We start from the raw sequence: 19,777 nt of genomic DNA, 5'->3' as shown, positions 1-19,777 counted from the left end.
AGCTCCGAAGGAGACGCCATGTCTCCTAAATCCATACATCATGTTTCATATTGTCCAGATATTGACTCTGCTGTGTGCTCACACAAACTGTGGGCAGCAACAGAAATGCAGTAATAGTACATTTAGTCTTCGCGTGAAAACTCATGATGACAAAATAATAATAGGCTATGAATCCAAAATCAGTTTATCATGATAAGAAATAGACCATCAGTACTATAGTTCAGATCAAAAATCCACATGTTGAAGACAGTATATTACTGTAACAGACAGAGTGGTGATACTTATACATCCTCTATGTACAATTTAAAAACCTAAACACTTATTGCATCTTTTCTGTATCACTTTACCTGTACGAAACGCCCAAGTTTGAATTCCGGTCTAACATACAATGAGTTGCATCATAATGTTACTTCAGTAGTAGCTACACATACAGTATAATGAGATAAAATAATTCAATTACTACGTCAATGTATGTTGCAACCAAAATGGCCAGTAACATAATAATTTTGACCATTTTGAAAGTAATTAAGCCAACTTACCAAAAATGTAATAAAACCGCGAATATCTTTACAATCATAGTTCAGAGACAGTGCTGCATTGTATATACAAAAATGAATATATAAAATAATAATAATAATAATAATGCATATATAACAATAACAACCTATATTTTTGATAAGAAAACTGAACAAAACCTCCAAAAAAGCTTTTTTTTAGAAAACTATTTCCACGAAATGCAGTTGTATTCATATGTTATCAAAAATATTGGCTGCAGTGATTACATTTTGAAAGGATATTTTTGAATGCTACTCCCTCATGCAGTAACTGATTCGATTATTAGCTAAATGTTTTTGTGACAATGGCTCAACTATGCTTTTACATTTTTACATTATTGGCTTTATTAGATTTAAAATAGACTAAATCATTATTATTATTGGCGGAGATTGTGTTATTTGCCATTATTACATTGGTTATTGGTTGGTACAGATGTATTTAAAAAAAAAAAAGTACATTCTGATGAACTTATATATTGTAGAATTTTGAAACATTCAGGTGTGTAAGGCGTCTCTACATCCCCTGTGTGTTTCAGCCTTACAGTCACCGATCGAGTACCAGCGGAGGGAGAGCAAGTCTAATAGTTTGGGCCGCAGCATGAGGCCTCCTCTGTCTGCTGCCAGCGCCCTGCGGCCCCACTCCTCCGCCTCCATCGACCGCCATAAGCTGCCCTCCCTTCACTCCTACAACACCTCCCTGCCTGCCCTCTACCTGCCCAGCCAGGGCCCCAGTCAAGGATCCGGCGAGAGCTGCTCGCTCAAAGATGTGAGGCCCGTTCATGTTTCTCCTGCGCAGTCACAGTGTAGAGTTGTGTGTGAGACCTAACCGAGCCGTTCTCACCTGCAGCCCACTGCGGTCCAGCCGCGCCCTGCTGACCCCCACACTGTATCCCCATCGCACGTCCAGCTGGCCTTCACCGAGCAGCACAACTGTCAAGCTGTTTCCAACGGTCTCTACACGCCCGCCCCGCAAAGCGCACAGGTACCGCTCTAAAGACGAAGCAGTCCGGCTTCAAAGTCACAGTGATAAAAGAAATAATTCTTCCCCGAGCTCAACGGCGTGCGCCAAAGTTGTCAAACGGTTGTTATTCAGCACCACGATTGTGAGAAAAAAACAAAACAAGCTGCGGGAAACGAATCACAAGGGAAAAAAACGACCATTGTAAAATGTCTAACAATAATTCCAATGTGCTCATTAAATTAATTAAAAGATGAAAGGATTCAATAAATTGCTGCCATTTATTGAAAGACACATATAGTGAAGAGATTTGTTGGCTGTAGGAAGAGTTATTTCTCCCCCTGCTGGATGAAAATGGAATGAACTAAAATAATCCTTCTTTTATTTTTATTCTCCAAAGAAAACAAAGTGCAATATTGTTACAATAACTTTTAAATTGAAGGTAGAATGTCAGTGAGGTATGTCAAACACAATATTTACAATAAATGCAGCTGCCATCCTGTTTGGCAGCCTCACACCAGCATTAGTAGCGTCTGCCTCTGTCATCGTTGGACCTTTATTCTGGAGGGTGACTGCGCTGACAGGCATTTAGCCCTTGTTTTCAACTTTTCTCTTGTTTACTCAGGCTGGACAGATTCGGCACATAACAAACAGGATGTAGGCCGAGACAGAGGAGGAAGTCGAGAGAGAGAGAGAGAGAGAGAGAGAAAGAGAGAGATGCCTATCAAACTCTCCGAATGCTTTTCCATCTATGGGCCAGTCTGCTTTCTGTGAAACAAAACAAAAGAAAACACTGATACACTCATTGTTGTAATTGCTCTACATCTTAGTCATGGAAAAGAAGGGACGAGATACTTATATTGTTTTTGGTGTGAAAGATGAAAATGAGGGCAGATTGCAGTGAGATGCTGAACGTTCCCCCGTCTCCCCAGCAGAGAGCAGGAGAGGGCTGCCGCCGGGGTCAGGCCGCCGACAGCCAGCCTCCTCTGTCGGGCCCCTCGGCCGGACGCCGTCCCAGCAACCTGACGCAGCTCGCCGAGGACGACCTTTGAACTCTGACGCCGTTGTGCATCTCCCGGGCCGGCGAGGACCGCAGCTCAGGTCGCAGCTGTGAAGACGAGACTTTGCCACTTTCTGGTGGATGATGAAGGAACCTGAAGGAATATTTGAAGGACTGACGGGCTGCAAATATATATATATATAGATATATATATAAGAAACTAAACTTTGCTCCTTTTTTAGAGAGCCGTTCAAAGGGAGGTGACATAGCCTGAATCACCTTCAGTGTACATGAACAACACCTGGTGAGATGTTATAAAACACTTCATGAAAACTCACCTTTATTACAATTTCAGTTTTTTTGTTGTTGTTTTTTTAACCTTTTGTGAGAGTTTGTATTTCATACTATTCTCTCTATCAAAGGCAAGAGGAATTTGTTCAATGATTCCATTCCTGATTGGGGCAGTCACTGGAGTTACACATGTGTCTGAATGTTTATCAACTAGTGTGTGTGTGTGCGTGTGTGTGTGTGCGTGCGTGTGTGTGCGTGCGTGCGTGCGTGCGTGTGAGTAAGTGTGCGTGGTGTGGCTGTTCTTGTACCCTCTGGTAACCTTCTTATTTGTTCAGATGCCCCATAGTGAAGTTACTGCAGCTTGCCCCCCCTCACCCCCCGCTGACAGCCAATCCCGCCGTTCGTGTCGACGGGAAACAGAAAACGCCGCACACTTCATGTGAACATGCCACATGGACTTTCCTCGCTCAGATTTCACCTGAAAGTGGAGAACTTTCTTCCTTGCCACAGTGCTGGGAGCCCCCGTGCGCTCTATTATTCTGTTTGACCGGCACGCCGTTTGATCTGGACCAGAAGGCGCGAGGGAGCTCCCCGGAGGTTCTCTGTGGATGTGACGTCACTCCAGAACACTTTTTACTCCTCGGGCCAAACCCCAGAGGAGTCGCAAGAAGTCTGCATTCAGAGGGCAGGCTGTGCTGACCCGAACGTGCCGCATGCAACACCTCCTGGGCGAATGACCGGCACAATGCAACGTAAACCTTCAATACATGCTGAAGTGGGCTGTCTTGTGCTTTTATGAACAGGGGTCCTTTAAAATGGATTACTTTAAACTAATATGATGGGTTTTTCGTTATTTTTTAGTCCACTGCTGTCATGTCAAGGCTGTGCACCGTTTCTATAATCTCTGTTCGCCTTCGCTCTCATGGAGTAAAAAATTGTACACTGCATACGTAACATAAAGGCAATCATCTGTTTCCACTCTCAAGGTGACCCAGGTATGCCGAGAACATGTTACCGTTGGTCAAAATGGAGAATGATGACATGTTGCTGCATAAACAAGAGTAATGCAGACAAATCTGCACGATCCCGCTTCCTGAACAGTGCCAAAAGAACCCGCTGCAGCTCAACACTAAAGCGTTTCAGGCTCTCGATACTTCGGCTTGCCAATACTACTTACAAAGCAATCGCAGATACCATGTGGGCAGAAAGCAGGAGGCTGCCCTGTGCTCTCGCTCCCGCTCCTGCTCCCGCTCCGTGGCCAGTAGAGGTCCTCATCAGGCTTTTCACTTCCAATTAAGTTGGATCATACAGCTGCACCAAAGATCAATAGGCCTCATATTTCAGTGCTGACATTGAAGCTTCTTAACAACCAGTCCCACAAAACTAAGAGTAAATCATAATGAACTGAAAGTTGTGACAACCATCTTGCAGAATCTGCAGTTAATGTGAACCGGTGAGTTGTTGTTTTTTTTTTTTTTAACCAGGCAGTGTTGCATGTAACACAAAGGAAAACCACTACAGAGAACCAAACAAGGACACAACAAGGAAGGGTTGGTTAACACCACGTTTGACTGATTAGAAACAGTTGTATCATATCAAATAAAAATAAAAGTGTTTTTGGAACATGAGTGTTTTAGTGTTTCTCTACACATCTTGTTTAATATTATATAGGGTTTATTTTGTGTGAACTGTAGTAACTGTGAATACTTTTTAGTTTGATTTATGGGACAGATAAAATAGTCGCCGGGCAGATTTCATCCTAAACTTCAACACACCAACTTTAAAAAAAGAATAAAAAAAAAAAGACTGTTCCCTAAACTAATATTCAATATACAAGTCGTGATATTTCCATAGAGGTCCTAAGACTTTAGTGTGGGACCTTTCGAGATGGACAAAGCACTCTGCTTGCTCTCGCATCCCATTTGGAGAAACTTCAAACAGGATTAAAAACAAAGAGAAGAAACCCCTGGATGAGCAGACATCTGGTTGGCTGGCCTCTGAATAAAGCCCCATTCTGGGCAGTAAAGCGAGGCCGATCGTAACACGGCTGTGATATATGGAGGCTTGGGATGGACGGGGGGGTAGAAAGGGGTATTAACTTTCACAAGGGTGCAAAATCAAAGGGAGTTCCTGTCACCACCGAGGGGGTCTCAGCAACAGGGGTCCCATTCACAGGGAATTCCTCTCCACTGCCCTGTGTTGCATCTGTTGACTCAATCTCCTCCATCGAGAGAAAGAAAACACTCATTAAAAAGCCACATGACTGTGAACTTGATTGCAGCAGGCGAGACAAACAGCCCCATCAATGGGATGAGTATTTACTTTGAGGTGTGAGGCTCTTGGAACGGCCCACCATGTTAGGTCTTCTCCGCCGGCTTCCTCCTTCACACCAGCAGCACAACCAAGCCGTCAGATTATCATTGAAATAAAATGTTAGGATCTTCAGGAGCACACGTCACACATTTATTAGAGGGTTAAAAACAATTCTAGATGTTTTATTTACACAAACGTTCATCGACAAGTAAGAAAATAACGTTATTAGAAACTTAAAAAAAAAGAAAAGAAAATTGTTTCAAGAACAATGTTTATTAAAATGCCCATGCTGCCATGATCCCAATAAAATTGTTCATGATATTTATACATAATTTACAAAGAACTTAAAAGTTTCAAATGTTTACTAATCTGCAGCAATGAAGCTTCACATCGAGATCCTGGATCAAAGAGTTTGCATCTCAAAAAATATTTCTACCTTGAAGCGGACAACTCGCGTCTGTTTTAGGATCAATTTCTAATTGTAAAGAGCAAAACATCTTCAGGACAGCTCGGAATATTTAAATGTTTTGAGAGCATCTTTAAGCTGTGCAAAGGCATACAATTATTTAGACATAATAGTGACAACTTATTCTTAAAAACCTGGAATTTTTCTCACGTCAGGCGTTTCTGTTCACATGAAATAAAATATTTACACCAAAAGATTTTTTTTTTAAAAGAAAAATAGATTTTCACCTCAGCTGTAATTTAAATACATTTTAAATTGTGAAAAGGCATAAAGTCCATTTCTTTCCGGTTTCTGTTCATGTAGAATGTTGAAAAGTACACGGAATGCAGCAAAAACTCACAATATCACAAAACAAAACAAAAAAAAAGGCTTCAAGTTTTCTTTAAAGGTGTGTTGAATCAAACAGCACACACTTATTTTCCTCAGGATGGTCACTTAAGATACTTTTATGGAAGTTCGAAGAAGGGCTTCGACAAGATATTTGTGGAGTTTGATGTTTCCCCTCTATAGTGCAAACCTATGACAATCAGTGTGAGTCACACGGTCTCTTCATGGACGGTGAGTGTTTCTGAATGAAGGACCAGAGATGTTACTCCCTCTTGATGTTGGTGAGCAGCGGGTCCGTGCTGTGCGGCGGCGGCCCGGACCGGCTCTTCCTCGTCTGGTGGGTCTTGACGTGTTTCGAGAGGTGGTCACTCCTCATGAACCTTTTGCCGCACTGCTGGCAGCCGAACCGCTTCTCCCCGGTGTGGGTGCGGAGGTGCCGCTGCAGCTCGTCCGACCGGGTGAAGCTCTTGCCGCAGAAGAGCCAGTTACAGATGAAGGGCCTCTCCCCGGCGTGCCAGCGCAGGTGTGCCTTCAGGTGAGAGGTCTTCTTGTAGACTTTGCCACACTCAGGGATGTGGCAGATGTGGAGTCTCTTCTTCCCAAACTCAAGCCCGCCACCATTCGCCTGGCAGTTGGGGCACTTGCAGCGGCGGCAGCGGCGGGTGGAGCTCAGCAGACCTTTGGACGTGCCCTGGAGGAGAGCGGCTATCTGCGGCTGGTGGCCCAAGACCAGCTGTCTCCCCAGGGAGAAGGGGTGGTTGGAAGGGGTGGCGTTGGTTTGGGGTAGACTCCACCACTGCTGGCCGTCCTCCACGTGGCCTCCAGATAAATGATGTCTCGCCGAGGAGTTCTGGAGAAAGCTGGGGAAGTTTTGTCCCACGCCGTTGTGCTGAGGGTAGTAGGGAGCGCTGGACTGCGGCTGTGAGGAGAGCACCTTCACAGGGGAGAGCTCGAAGGAATAGGACGAGGGGGGTTCAGCCGGAGGGGTGAGAGGCAGTTCATGGTGGTGGTGATGAGGATGATGATGATGGTGGTGGTGGTGGTGACCCAAACTGGGCTGCATGTGTCCGGTGAACTGCACCTTGGGCACGGTGAAGGTCATCTGGTGTGTGCTGAGGGCCGTGGTGGGAGCCATGTCGTTGCTCCAGAGCTGAAACATTCCAGATGTGGAGCTGACGGTGCCTTCGTAGGGGAACTGGGAGCCCTCAGTGTTCATGGAGCCTCCCACCTGCCAGGCCTGGCTACAGGTGGTGGCCAGGAAGGAGAGAGCGTTCTGTGCTCCCTCTGGAGAGGAGCTGGGCGTCCGGTCCTGGGTGGTGACGCAAACACAGCAAGTTACATGCAAAGTTATAAAAAGAAAAGAAAAAAAAATCACATCAAATACACATTTTACAACAATTTAAATAATTATAGATGATTTCACTTTTAATTACTATTTCCTGATTTGAAAAGTGAATATATTTCAATTAAATTGTTTCTTATTTTAATCTAAAAACATCACTTCATGCAAACTTCTGCGTTTTTACGCACGAAATAAACCTCAGTTATCTAAAGCCCCAATAAAGATAACAAACCTGCAAAAAGGTGTGTAAAAAGTTGTCAGTCCGCTGTATCGTCAGCGCAGCCATCTGTCCTGACGCTCCTCCAAAAGCACCTGCAACGCAAACTGCGCCGAGAGGCGACGACGCGCAAAGTCCGAACTATACAGCTGCGTCGCGGCGGGGCGCACGGAGAGGAGGGAAAGGTGCTAAGACGACTCCCGCACTCTGGCTGGAATATCCCGGGTCATTCCCTGCAGGTGAAACGTCTTCAATGTGCTCACAGTCCAGGTGACGTGGTGCCGAGTCGCTCCCGGGCGCGGAGGAGTTGGCGGCGGACAAGAGCGCAGTAAATCCTCCGGATCATCTCAAACGCGCCGGAGCCGCATCTTCTCTTTATAGAGAGAAAAGATCCTCTCGGCGGGGTCTCCAGTATGATGCAGGCGAGCTCGTCAATAGAGAGGGGATGTGAAGGAGGGAGGAGGGGGGCTTGTTAGGTGAAGGGGTGGGCTACTCATAATTTCACGCAATTTTCAACCAAACGTTGACCCTAAGAACTGACTCCTCCTCCGATTGTTAGGGAGGAAAAAAAAGAAAAAGGAAAAACGACCTAAGGAGGAAAAAAGAAAAAAATCTATTTTCTTTTAAAACATCAGAGTATCTACTTAAACTCCCCTGAACCTCTGTGTATGTGTGTTTGTATGTGTGTGTGTGTGTTTCTTCAAGCACAATAGGAAAAATAAAGATTAATACAACAACAAAGTAAATTTGTGTTTCAGCAACTTTTCACTGGAGCACTTTTAGCAGAGGAAATGCTTAGTCTGTTAAAAGATCTGAGATGAACGGAGTCAAAAATATGTTTCACTTTGGGAGCATTCGCATGCTGCAGCAGCTCCACAGTGGAATTCAAGCAAAGATAGAAAACAAGTGGATAGTTTCTATTTCTGGCTTTGATGAATAAATTATATCTATCTATCTATCTATCTATCTATCTATCTATCTATCTATCTATCTATCTATCTATCTATCTATCTATCTATCTATCTATCTATCTATCTATCTATCTATCTATCTATCTATCTATCTATCTATCTATCTATCTATCTATCTATCTATCTATCTATCTATCTATCTATCTATCTATCTATCTATCTATCTATCTATCCGCCTGTTATTTCTGGATGAAAGTGACAGGATGAATGACTGTGACAGTTGCAAGGTGAATTCATTCACTCTTTGGTTTTGGGTTTTCTCTGGGTGTTTGAGTGTTAATGGCGGCAGCAGCCTGGCAGGTAGTGGAGCTCACACACCGAAGAAAGTCACAGTATTTTCCCTCACAAAGCTAATTGATAAAACTCAATCAAAGGCCCCGAGTTCTCACCAGTAGGTGACATGTCAAATAGGCTGCCCTGTGTGACATTCTCACATTTCTGGGTTCAAGTAGAGGCCGCCTCAGATCTTCTCCATTAAATGCAGATTGAGGCTTAATCTCATTCTGTAAGTCTGCTCACCATTACAATGTTAAGAGTTTAAATCCAGGCTGGGAACCCGTTTCTCATGTAAATGCCTGGTTTCTCGCTGATCTGCTCCTCACTGTTTCACACACGCGGTGGTTCTTAAATAAACACACCCCCGAGGAGAGGCCATGTAAAATAAGAAACGAGATGACTAAAGGAAAACGAAAAGGGATCATATTGAAAAAGAAAAATGTGAACAAAAAACAATAGTTTTATTACACTAATTATTTAAGGATATTTAAAAGAATAATCACAAATCGCTTCCTTGTTAAGGCCTGTCGGTGTTTTTGGACAAGCTAAACTGACAGCTTACAGACGCTTTGCCTTTAAACTCATAATCCCACAATTCATCCAAATAAAAATCACACATTTAGTCAATTTTCATTGCCGTCGAATTTTCTCTGTGTTCATATTATTGTTTTCTTTCACCAGAAAAGAAGGGATTAATTATCACAGCATTTTGCGTAAAGGACTGACCCAATGTAAGAGCAGACGGAGTGACAACAAAAGGATTAAAAGGCCCGAGATTCAAATTGAGGCGAATAATTTCAGCAGGCAGGCTGAGAGATTTGCAGATCAATGCTGCAGTTAGATCGAAACCACTCAGATATTTACTGCTACAAATTCCTCATGAAGCTCATTATAAATGTGATGTAGTCAAACCAGCGTCGGGAAAGGAAGAAAAAGAAAAAAAGTCTAATTCCAAATTAAAAAGAACATTTAGGATGAAAGGAGTGAAGGAAACGAGCGCGGAGGACGTGGAAACGGTGTGTCTTGGAGGCAGAGGTATACCGTGTCTGTGGTTTATTACGGAGCAGAAGTTGTTAATTACCCTGATTCTTATTTCCTGTCCCCTCTTCTCCACCCCCCCACCCCCCCCACCCCACACCACCCCCACTGTACTGCCTCCCAGATGAGTGTCTTTGAAGTGCAAAGTACTCTCTCCTCACTTTGAACTGTGAAAACAATGCTCATGTGGTGGTGCTTACCTTCCCCATGTTACCTCATTTAAATAGACCTGGATACGGCTTCCACGGCATTCAAGGGAAAACTAATTTCCAGAGAAAGAGGTCCCTGTGTTCATTAAACAGCTGGTGAGATTGCTGGTAATCAGGCCCGCTCCGTCATTCGGCTCTGACTGGGTGGCGACCAGCAACCTCGAAACTGACACACACTTGAATCCCAACAAGATGATGCAGATGTTCTCATGCACTCGTTTGCGGAGAGGAAAGAAAACACATCCAGGAAAGTAGAATAACATAAAATGCTACAGGGATTTTTTTTTTTTTTAATGATAGATTATAGTTCGACGTTCTCGCTGTGGGAACAGAGTAGGTGTTGTTCTGGACAAGCTCCTACCCTTGAAATCAGAGCGTAGACTATGCGAGTGGACACTCAAGCTGTTTTTTTGTTTTTTATCATGCCTGGGGGGCAGTTTAAAAGCCTCAGATCACTAAATTGTCCCAGCTGTCTTGACCATCTGCACCCGAAAAAGGGGAGGCACGGAGGAGGGCGACCCTTTGTGCTGGTGGTCATGTCAAAAAGCCACTTTTACAGCACCTCGCCGACTCAATGGCCTCCGCGGGACAAATGTGTCCTTAATGGGTGAGACGGGCAGCATGTAAAAGCCTGCTGCTAACTGCGGCGCATCACTCTGTCACCATTCAGCCGGCCGACACTTGACAAGATGGCTCGTAATGAGCATGACACCCGGTTCCTTTAGGACGAGGAGAAGCACCAACAGCTGGACTTCACTGTACAACAATGCGTCAGTTCATTCACGAGTCCGTCCTCCACTGAACTGATGCTGCTTGAGACGACAGATAGAAGAGATCAACACTCTTTTCACACAGCAATGTTTTCAAGCGAACACACAAGACCGTCGTGGTGATTTTGTCTGTTTACCAAACAAGCGATGCTCGGAGCCACTGAAAAAGCAACTACTGTGGCGGTCGAGGTGGAACTTTGAGAAAACGCTCTGACTCAGGCCCTGTCCACAAGACAATGCCGTATCATGCAACCGCATTGTTTTTGGCCAATCATCCACACGGCGCCGCGTTTTAAGAGCCTGAAAATGTGTTTTGTTTCTGGGTTTTTTAAAAACGGGTTGCAGAGTGGAGAGATTTTAAAACACTGCCTCGACTTTGACAAACCCGATAGCAACAGCCATGATGGTGGACATCACAAGCGAGATGTCGGAGTTGTCGAATTCTCCATTTTCGGTGTAGTTCGGTTGCAGAGTTACAGCCCCACCTATTGGCCTGGCACATGTACTACATCCTTTTTAGTGGTTTTAATGGTGCGGCGTGAACGCAGATGTTTCCCCGTGTGGACGGGAAACGTTTTGTGAACAATGGGGAGAAAAAAAGATCGTCTTGAAAAGCAACTTTCCAAAAACGCTCAGCGCAAACGCTGCTAGTGCGCATGCGCACTGTGGCCTTAGTAACTAGTTCTTCTGCACATGCTCAGTAGACGGACAATAGGAACGATGTTTACCTCCAGAGTGTCATGACTCCCAGTCAATACTCTGCTGGGACTTATTAGATTTAGAGTTCAGTTACATACGAATGTGGGTGAACTCCCATTGTTAGTGTTTATCGTGTATCGTTCCGTGTGTGTGGTTTCGTTACGCAAACAACCAACAGCACCCACTAGTGGCCCAACATGAAAACTACATCATTTTCAACAGTTTCTGACATTTCCCTGCAAACAGACATCGTTTTCAAAAGGTTGACGTATAATCACAAAACCTTTCTGAAATAAATACGGACGCTTTCACTTGAAGCGATGTCGTGAAAACATCTAAGATATATTTTTTTTCAGGTTCAGTTTTGTAGAGTGAAGGAAACTACCATTTCCCATCGTTACAAAGTCGGACAGTTTGATTTGATTGTGACTCGATGTCGCACCGTTCTTCTTCACTGATGGTGTTTTGTGTCGTCATTCACACTGGATCATATCTCCAGATACACAACCTCTGAAAGAAGAGACTGAAACTTCACTGCTCCCGGCAACATTGAAACTGATCCACGCTCAACCAATCACTTTATTTGAGTGTCATGGTGGAAGAAATGTTGTGTCTTTGAATGATTCTATTGTATTGACACTTTAGGAGTTCTTTTTTTTTTTATTCCTTCCAACAATAAAACACCAGTAAAGTATCACCAAAAACAGAATTTACCAATGTAGTAGTTATCCGTGACAATTTCATGTTTGCTCAACACTAAATTAATTAATTAATAAATAACACTGTCTAAATTTCTAACAAACACAAACATGATCAGCTGAAACGTGTACAAAGAATTGCAATATTTTCGCACTGCTACTCAGATAACTTGATAACAGAAGGATGTTGCGTTGATTCCCACCCCTGCTCTGCGGTTTACATCAGTAGGAGTGCGTGAAGCGGGAAAACCACAATAATTCCCTCATCCCGTGTCCGTTAGCATGTTACCAAAGCCCCAAAATCTCCAGTCTCGGGCAGACGCAGGCAGACAGCACGCATCTCCACTTGTCAAAGAAAACTTTTATCAATACCAAGAGCACTTGAAGTTTGTTTGCATTTTGTTTTCCAGCACTCTTAACAACTTCAGAAGTCAGATCACAGGAGTATCTGATCAAAGCGCTTCGTGGTTAGTTCTGGAAACACAGGAGTGCTGCGCCACGCTTTGATACTCCACATCAATATTTCAATTCAACAATCACTTGACATGCACCCATACTCCCAGAGACGAAAGACGAGAGAGAGAGAGCGAGAGAGAGAGAGAGAGAGAGAGAGAGAGAGAGAGAGAGAGAGAGAGAGAGAGAGAGAGAGAGAGAGAGAGAGAGAGACATCTTGTGAAGCATGTACAGTAAAATAAATGAAATTTAAAAAATCACCGCCTTTGCCTTTTTCACCTTGCGAATTTATTGATTTTTGCAATGTAAGTTTAGTGTAAGAAAAGGGCTTTTATTAAAGAATTTACTGAATCAAAACTGAAAACTTTATTTCATCAAATTAAAAAACACAACAAAACTGAATCGAACATGTATACTAAAAAAACAACAAAAAAAAACACCATAAAAATATGAAGAGTATTCCTCGCCTATCCTCACCTAACTTATATTACTATTGAAACTAAAACAGTTGTCACGAGGACGTGTTTCATGTTTTATCAAAGGATAGTGGTACAGCAACTCTGCAGCGATAAAGATGAATACAGTCCACCTGCCAAATGTCACTTTCATGGTGCTTCATGATCATTTCATCACCTCGACAGGATATGACACGCTTTGAAGGTTTCTGGCCCATAAAAAATGGCGTTTGATCTGAAGAGAGAGCGACTTGTAGCTAAGTTGCATGACAGGACGTGAAGTCAATCAGGAGATGATAAGTGACACGGCTGCTGAGCGTAATATGAGTTCCACTGTGCGCCTTCACAGGAAGTTAAATTGAGCCATTTACAAGAGTTTTTTTAAATATATATATTTTTTTTAGCTGAGAGATGTGGGAATCCATACTTTGTGGATCAGAAAACTTTGAGCAGCTCTAGAGTTTGCATGTTCTCCCTGTGTGTGTTTGATTTATGGCTGGTATAGAGAAGATGGATGCAAAATTAAGGAAAACCCCATCAAGGTAAGACAGACGTAAATATCTAGAAAATTTAACATAAAAGGGGCTAAATAAAAAAATAAAATGGAGATGTGATGACACGTGCATTATATGTGCTCGAAATCAAAACGTTTTGTCTCATTTAGGTGAAAATAGAATTACTCTTAACCTTTATTACGTGATGTGTCACATAATATCACGTCTTCTCAAGTGTGAGCACAAAACAAGCAAAAGCCAATAACGCAATAATTGTGGACACATGAGTGTGTTTCCTTAATGGATGAATATGACGTATGTTCCATCTAGTTTATCTGCAAAAAAAGGCATTATTTCCAAGAATTACGACCCTATTTATGAATCATTACATTTACTTCAATAATGTGATAAGTTATTGCATTATTGGCAAAATGCTATGATAATAAATCATCAAAAATCATGGGGGGGGGGGGGGGGGGGGGGGTATATTTGTTTTTTTATTGTTGAAAATACAAAGGATGTAAAAATGCATTTTATTGACATTATTGGCAAGATAAAACTCTTTATGCTTCAATACATTTAAAAAGTCCCAGACTATGAAATTATTGGCCATTATTACATTATTTATTTATCACACACATACCTTAGATGAGAAAGCCATTTCTGTGTTTGTTTTTCTATATGAAAACTTGAAACTACTCAGATTGAAAACTTTGTGTTCTAAACGTGTGATTAATGCACATTTATTCGTATTTTGTATATTATACATATTTCACTCCCCATTCAGATGCTTGCTTAGGATTGTATCTTGTGAGTTACCGACTGCAATACTTAACCTCAGCATCTTCCACTACAGAGAAAATTGATTTAGATTAGTATTAAAAGGCTGTTTGATGAATATTTGCCACTTGACTGACACCCCGTGTGGATTGGCTGTTTAAAGTACCCACTGTTGTACCATTTTCCACCATGATAAGTTCATGTTAATTCATATCCCCAACACAGCATATAAAATTAATGACAACTAATTTACCAAGGAAAAGAAATGAATTGTTTATTTATAGGGGTTTCCTGTGTAAATTCCCCAAAACGATGAATTCCCTACAATTGCCTGTCTGTACAATGGCACTTAGAATGAATAATAAAAAAGCGCTTGTGGAGACAAAGGCGAACGAAACAATGGGATTATCAATCACGGAGCGCAGGGAAACACACTTAGACAAAGATGAACACAGGTATATAATTAGCTGGAACACTTGACAGTATCATTTACAGCCATCAAGTTAATGTGGGGATTGTCGCACGCGGGGGGGATTTCTGCCAATTGATCTTATTGTTCAGTGTTTGTGGGCGACGCGAGCGCCTGTCACACTCATATTGGCGTCTGAGCTAAACCAGTGCAGTCACATGATGCCGACTCTGGAAAGAAATAAAAAAGATCCAGAATGTTGGAATCAATTTAACCTCTTGAGGCATGAATTCATTTACAGTTATTTATGCTAATTTTTAATTATTTGTTTTTATGATTTAAATCGGATGCCAAATTAAGTGGAGATTGTGAATTTGTCTATAGAAGCCAATTTAGGTTAGGTTTAGCATTAGGATCATCGTGACAGGGTTAGAAGGTTAGGATTAAGATTAGGGTTACGGTTAGGGTTCGGTTTGGATTAAGATTAGGGTTAGGGTTACAGGGTTAGAGATTTAGGATTAAGATTAGGGTTAAGGTTAGAGGGTTAGAAGGTTGGGATTAAGATTACAGTTAAATTAGGGGGGAAATTTAGGATTAAGATTAGGGTTAGTGCTGGCATGAGGATTAGAGTTAGGTTTAGGGCTAGGGCTAGGGTTAACATTAGGGTTGCTGTTAGGGTTGGGGTTAGGATTAGGATGATTGTTAGAGGATTAGGGTTAGGATTAATAGTACGGTTAGGGTCAGGGTTAGGATTAATATTAGCATTAGGGTTGATGTTAAGATTAGGATCAGTGTTAGGTTTAGGGCTAGGGTTAACATTAGGGTTACTGTAGAATTAGGATTAGCATTACAGTTGGGATTAGAGTTGGTTTGAAATTATATTTAGGTTCCATGAATCACACGCAGGTCCCACTCCAACCGGTCCTACGAGAAACCAGTGCTTGGAAAAGGTTCCTAGGTACGTAGTGAATGTGCACAAACCGGCACTGGACGGAGACATACAATCTCAAATGCTTTCTGAAGGCAAGCGTTACGATCCAAACTTGTGATAATCTGCATCAAGGGGTTAACTTTAAAAAAAAAATCTATATTTAAATCTGCAGTTCAAATGTATTGATTGTTGTGATTTTACATGTTTTCTATTTGTTGCACTTTTGACTGTCCTTTTCTGTGTTTGTTGTCTTTCTTATTCTGTAAAACTGGGTTTGGGTTATAGGCATCTTACATAACATGTTTAAGGTTTTCTTCATTTATTTGTCTGTACTGTCTCATGTCTTATGGGGAACACGTTGTCGTCGCCGTCGCCGTCGTGAGCCTGTAGCATTAAGAAACCCAAACTAAAATCCTGGCTCCTGTTCCATAAATATTATCCAGGAAGCCCCCAGCGTGCCATCTGGGGGAGAAGGACCGACGCCGGTGTGGTAACAGACTCTCATGGCAGGGCTCCAGCTGAAATTCTGAAATGCAAAGCAGGAGCAGAGATACAAGGGCTACACGAGCAGAGGAGCGCCACACAACCAGAGCAGTAGATTTATTTGTAAATGTACGCCTGTGATGCCACTATCTGTTAAGCCCCTCCGTCAGCTCAGCCGGCGTAATGTGAGGGGAAGTGTCACCCTGTCACTGCCATGCCAGGGATCAGCCCGCTGTTTGTGTGTACTGCCAGTGAAGCCCGGCTTTGAGGAGGAGGAGGGGGGTGGGGGTGTGGGGGTGACACCGAGGCTCTTTCATCTAATCCGCGCGGTGTAATTTGCACCTCAGTAAGTTTAATTGATGACTACTGATCAAATGCTTGCCTTTGAAAAATAAAATCTTTGGGATTGTTATTTTCCCCTTCAACCTGCAAAAAGAATTCTTAATGCACCTGATGAGAGGTTTGGAGTTGATGGATCGGTCTCCGGGAGTCTGAACTTCAGTACAGTACACTGAAGAACCTCTGCCAATACTCTGCGTGCTTTCTTTTAATCGCTATATCAACTTTTAATTCTGAAGCGTGGAAAACTTCATTGAGCAAACTTGGAGGGTAGAAGACTTTTCTTTCTTTCCTCTGCACGGCGGCGGCGGCATATGCATCGCGGTGCGGCGCGAGCAACGGCTTCCTCCAGAGATCCAACCCGAGGATCAATGTCATTCAGACAAATGGATAGTGACAGGCCGAGCTTATCAATGTCAACGCCGGGCTGCTCTCCGGGACTTTGATTCCGCACTTTTCCCACAGCTGAACAGAAGGCTGTGCTTTGCAAAACAAACCCAACAAACAGGGATCCTGAAGAGTGTGATGAAAGAGTAAACAACACGGCCCGGTAACATGCCCCACAACCATGACACTTCCTAAGTAGGTTACCGTGGAGGGTAACCCAATTTACCACGTGTGTCTGATTGTGCTGAGAACACGCCGGGGAACTCCAGGAAGTTTCACGGCGTCCCAGCGTGGCGAGGCCGGCGAACATCGATCCGTCTCAGGACCCCGGCCTTGAAAAAAAAAAAAGAGAAAACAAATCAAATGGGCCCACAGCTAATGCCCCCGCGCGTGTACAAAGCAGTTCATTATCAAGAAAAATTATAGGGAGTCAATCTATTGATGTTGCTTAACTAATTGTAAAGCAGGGGATTCAAAAAAGCAGATGTTGCTTTTCAAAGCAGTCGCGATGAAGGAGACAGGTTATGATTTATGCTAAAATGTGTGGCTTCAAAGCGTCGAACGCGGCTTCTAAACAAATTGAACAAGTCAAGCGCTATTCACCCAGGACCAGGAAGGGAGCCCGGCGCATGCAGATCAGAGGCGCACGGCTGCCGCTTGTAATATCACTCAGTGGAGGAGGAGGGGGTCCCACCGGGGGAGGGGTGGGGGGTGGGGGGGCCGCGCAGAGAGGCTAACACTGAGCCACAGAAAGGAATTATGTACGAATGCAGCTGCAGCACCTGTGCAGAAAATACAACCCCCCTCACCTCCTCCTCCTCCTGGAGAATCATCATCATCATCATCCGCACGGGGGGGTGGGGGAGTGGGGGGGGGGGGGGGGGTGTAGAGAGGGGTGGGCAGCATCTTGAGACTTGACATCCTTTCTGTGGATGGCAGTGTTATTTGGGAGGAGATGGAGGAGTTGGGAGAAGACGTGTCAACACACTGATGCAATATTGGTAAACACGGCTGGAGCCGGGTTGGTGGTTGTTGGGAGGACTGGTGGATGGGGACGCTTTAAAGCGCGTTGTCTTCTAAACGGGGCAGACCGTGGTGTAAATGCCCGGACTGATCTCGGCTCTGTCAGTGAGATTCTGCGGAACTTTGAGAGAATTCCACAACGCAGATTTCGTTGTTCAGATTACGACAAAATGCAACACATGCAGGGTGTGGCACATTTCCTAATGATACATGCTGCATGAAGGTGGATAGGGCTGGTGTCACGTCCTGAATTTTACATTACAGAAGTATTCCTCCTCGTTGACGCTGCCATGCATGTCAGAAGACAGACTGCGCGGACTTCTCTCATAAGTCATTTTTTTTCCCGTCTGTTTTCTTCCATTTGATGCAGCCTAAATTGGGACGGGAGAAACGAATTGCTAAATTTTTAATTAACTTCATAACATCTGCACTTGTGCTTTGAGAGAGCAGCGAGATTTCCTTTTAACCTATTCCAGCACATTTGCACACCAAGGTAAATCTTGATGCTGGCACTCTTACAGAAAGGAAGGAAAAAAAAAAAAAAAATCAAAAATGGAAATGAACTCGCACTTGTGTGTGCAGATCAAAGAGGCAGAATTATTCAACTTTTTGCCATTGCTTGATCTTCAAAAAAGAAAAGAAAAAAAGGAAGCGAGGAAAAAGTAGGGAGCTGAAGATGGATGAATGAGCTTCAGTCGGAGTGTTGTTTTAAGAGTGTTCGTTTTTCTTATCTGGTGTATTTACCTTGTACATGATTACTTTCATGTTTCAGTTCTGGCGCTGCTTCTTTTCGCAGGTGAAACAGCCGTGTTCTGAGTGTTACTAACACATCAGATTCTCTCCATTTTAGGTCTTTGAATTGTTCTCCTGCCGCTGATTAATCTCTGGTACACAATTAATTATCAAGAGTAAACTACAGTCTGATAATAAAGGGTCGTGACACAATGTCTTCGGTAAACTACATTTTCCTGTGTAGAGGATTAAATGAGCCACTCAACAGAAATATAGTTCCATTTATTAATGAACTATATTATATAACAGGACTTGTTCAATTTTGCACACAAGAAACATGTATCCCGTTCACTTAGGTTTTTTTTTTGCATGCTGAATTATAATATTTGGACTGGGGCTTTATTTTGCAGCAGGAAGAGCATCTGGCATAAAAATTTACCAAAATGACGCAAGTGCAAGTTGCAATAACTTGCAGTGGTGACCCCTGTAAGAGAGAACAGCAATTATTTTACTCAGCATGTGAATAATGACTCTTCAGCTCAGAGTAAAAGTAAACATGGCGTTCCACAGGGTTCTGTCTTAGGACCTATGTACTTTTCACAGTAGCCTATACATCTTTCCTGTAGGCAATAGTATTAAAGAAACACAATATTGTTATGCAGATGACACACAATTCTATTTATCTATGAAACCAAATGATTCTGATGAACTTGCCAAATTAGAAGTTTATTTTTAAGACGTAATGTGATGTGTGTAACATCAGGAAGATGCTGACGCTGAGTGATTTTCTACTCTCAGATGTCCTAATGTCTTCAGTGTCTTCAATTGATTCAAAATACAACAGTTCACTTCACACCCCACTAGACAGAGCTGTTGATGAAATAAACAAAAGAAAGTGAATGGCATCTTAAGGACAAGAGGAAAAATTGCCAATGCCAGTGTTGATCTGAGAAGAAATCAGCTCTATTGTTTAAGTTGACTCCTCTGTGAGTCCATCAGGTCTGTGAAACCGGAGCAGGCAGTGAGCCCCGCCCCCCTCCCCCACACCCCCCGGGCTGCAAGCACCTGCACAGGTAGACCTGACTGATGTGGATGATATCACAGCACAGTGAACCTCCTTAAACAAATCTCCCTTTGATACAGCGCACACAATGGTGTCTCT

The 19,777-nt window shown here is 43.1% G+C and overlaps 2 protein-coding genes across 2 annotated transcripts in view; one reads left to right on the top strand and one right to left on the bottom strand.

The window, feature by feature from the left end:
- The window catches only part of arhgef25a (Rho guanine nucleotide exchange factor (GEF) 25a), a 31,863-nt gene extending 27,439 nt beyond the window's left edge, over nt 1–4,424 (top strand). Inside the window, exons 14-16 of the mRNA XM_080469656.1 lie at nt 1,091–1,320; nt 1,402–1,536; nt 2,448–4,424. Coding sequence (XP_080325782.1) covers nt 1,091–1,320; nt 1,402–1,536; nt 2,448–2,564 — 482 coding nt within the window. The 3' untranslated portion in view covers nt 2,565–4,424. The remainder of the gene's footprint in view (nt 1–1,090; nt 1,321–1,401; nt 1,537–2,447) is intronic.
- A 1,747-nt stretch (nt 4,425–6,171) lies between these two features.
- Nucleotides 6,172–7,590, bottom strand: sp5l (Sp5 transcription factor-like; the record flags this gene model as incomplete). The annotated part of the gene is made up of 2 exons (XM_080470175.1): nt 7,484–7,590; nt 6,172–7,218 (listed from the first exon to the last, which is right to left on the bottom strand). Exons 1-2 carry the CDS (start codon nt 7,535–7,537, stop codon nt 6,172–6,174), a joined length of 1,101 nt encoding a protein of 366 aa, XP_080326301.1. The 5' UTR covers nt 7,538–7,590.
- Nucleotides 7,591–19,777: the final 12,187 nt, after the last annotated feature.

Source organism: Lipophrys pholis (assembly GCF_963383615.2).
Source record: "Lipophrys pholis genome assembly, chromosome: 8".
NCBI lineage: Eukaryota > Metazoa > Chordata > Actinopteri > Blenniiformes > Blenniidae > Lipophrys > Lipophrys pholis.
The sequence above is the reverse complement of the archived record's forward strand: the minus strand, read 5'-3'. Positions and strand labels throughout refer to the sequence as shown.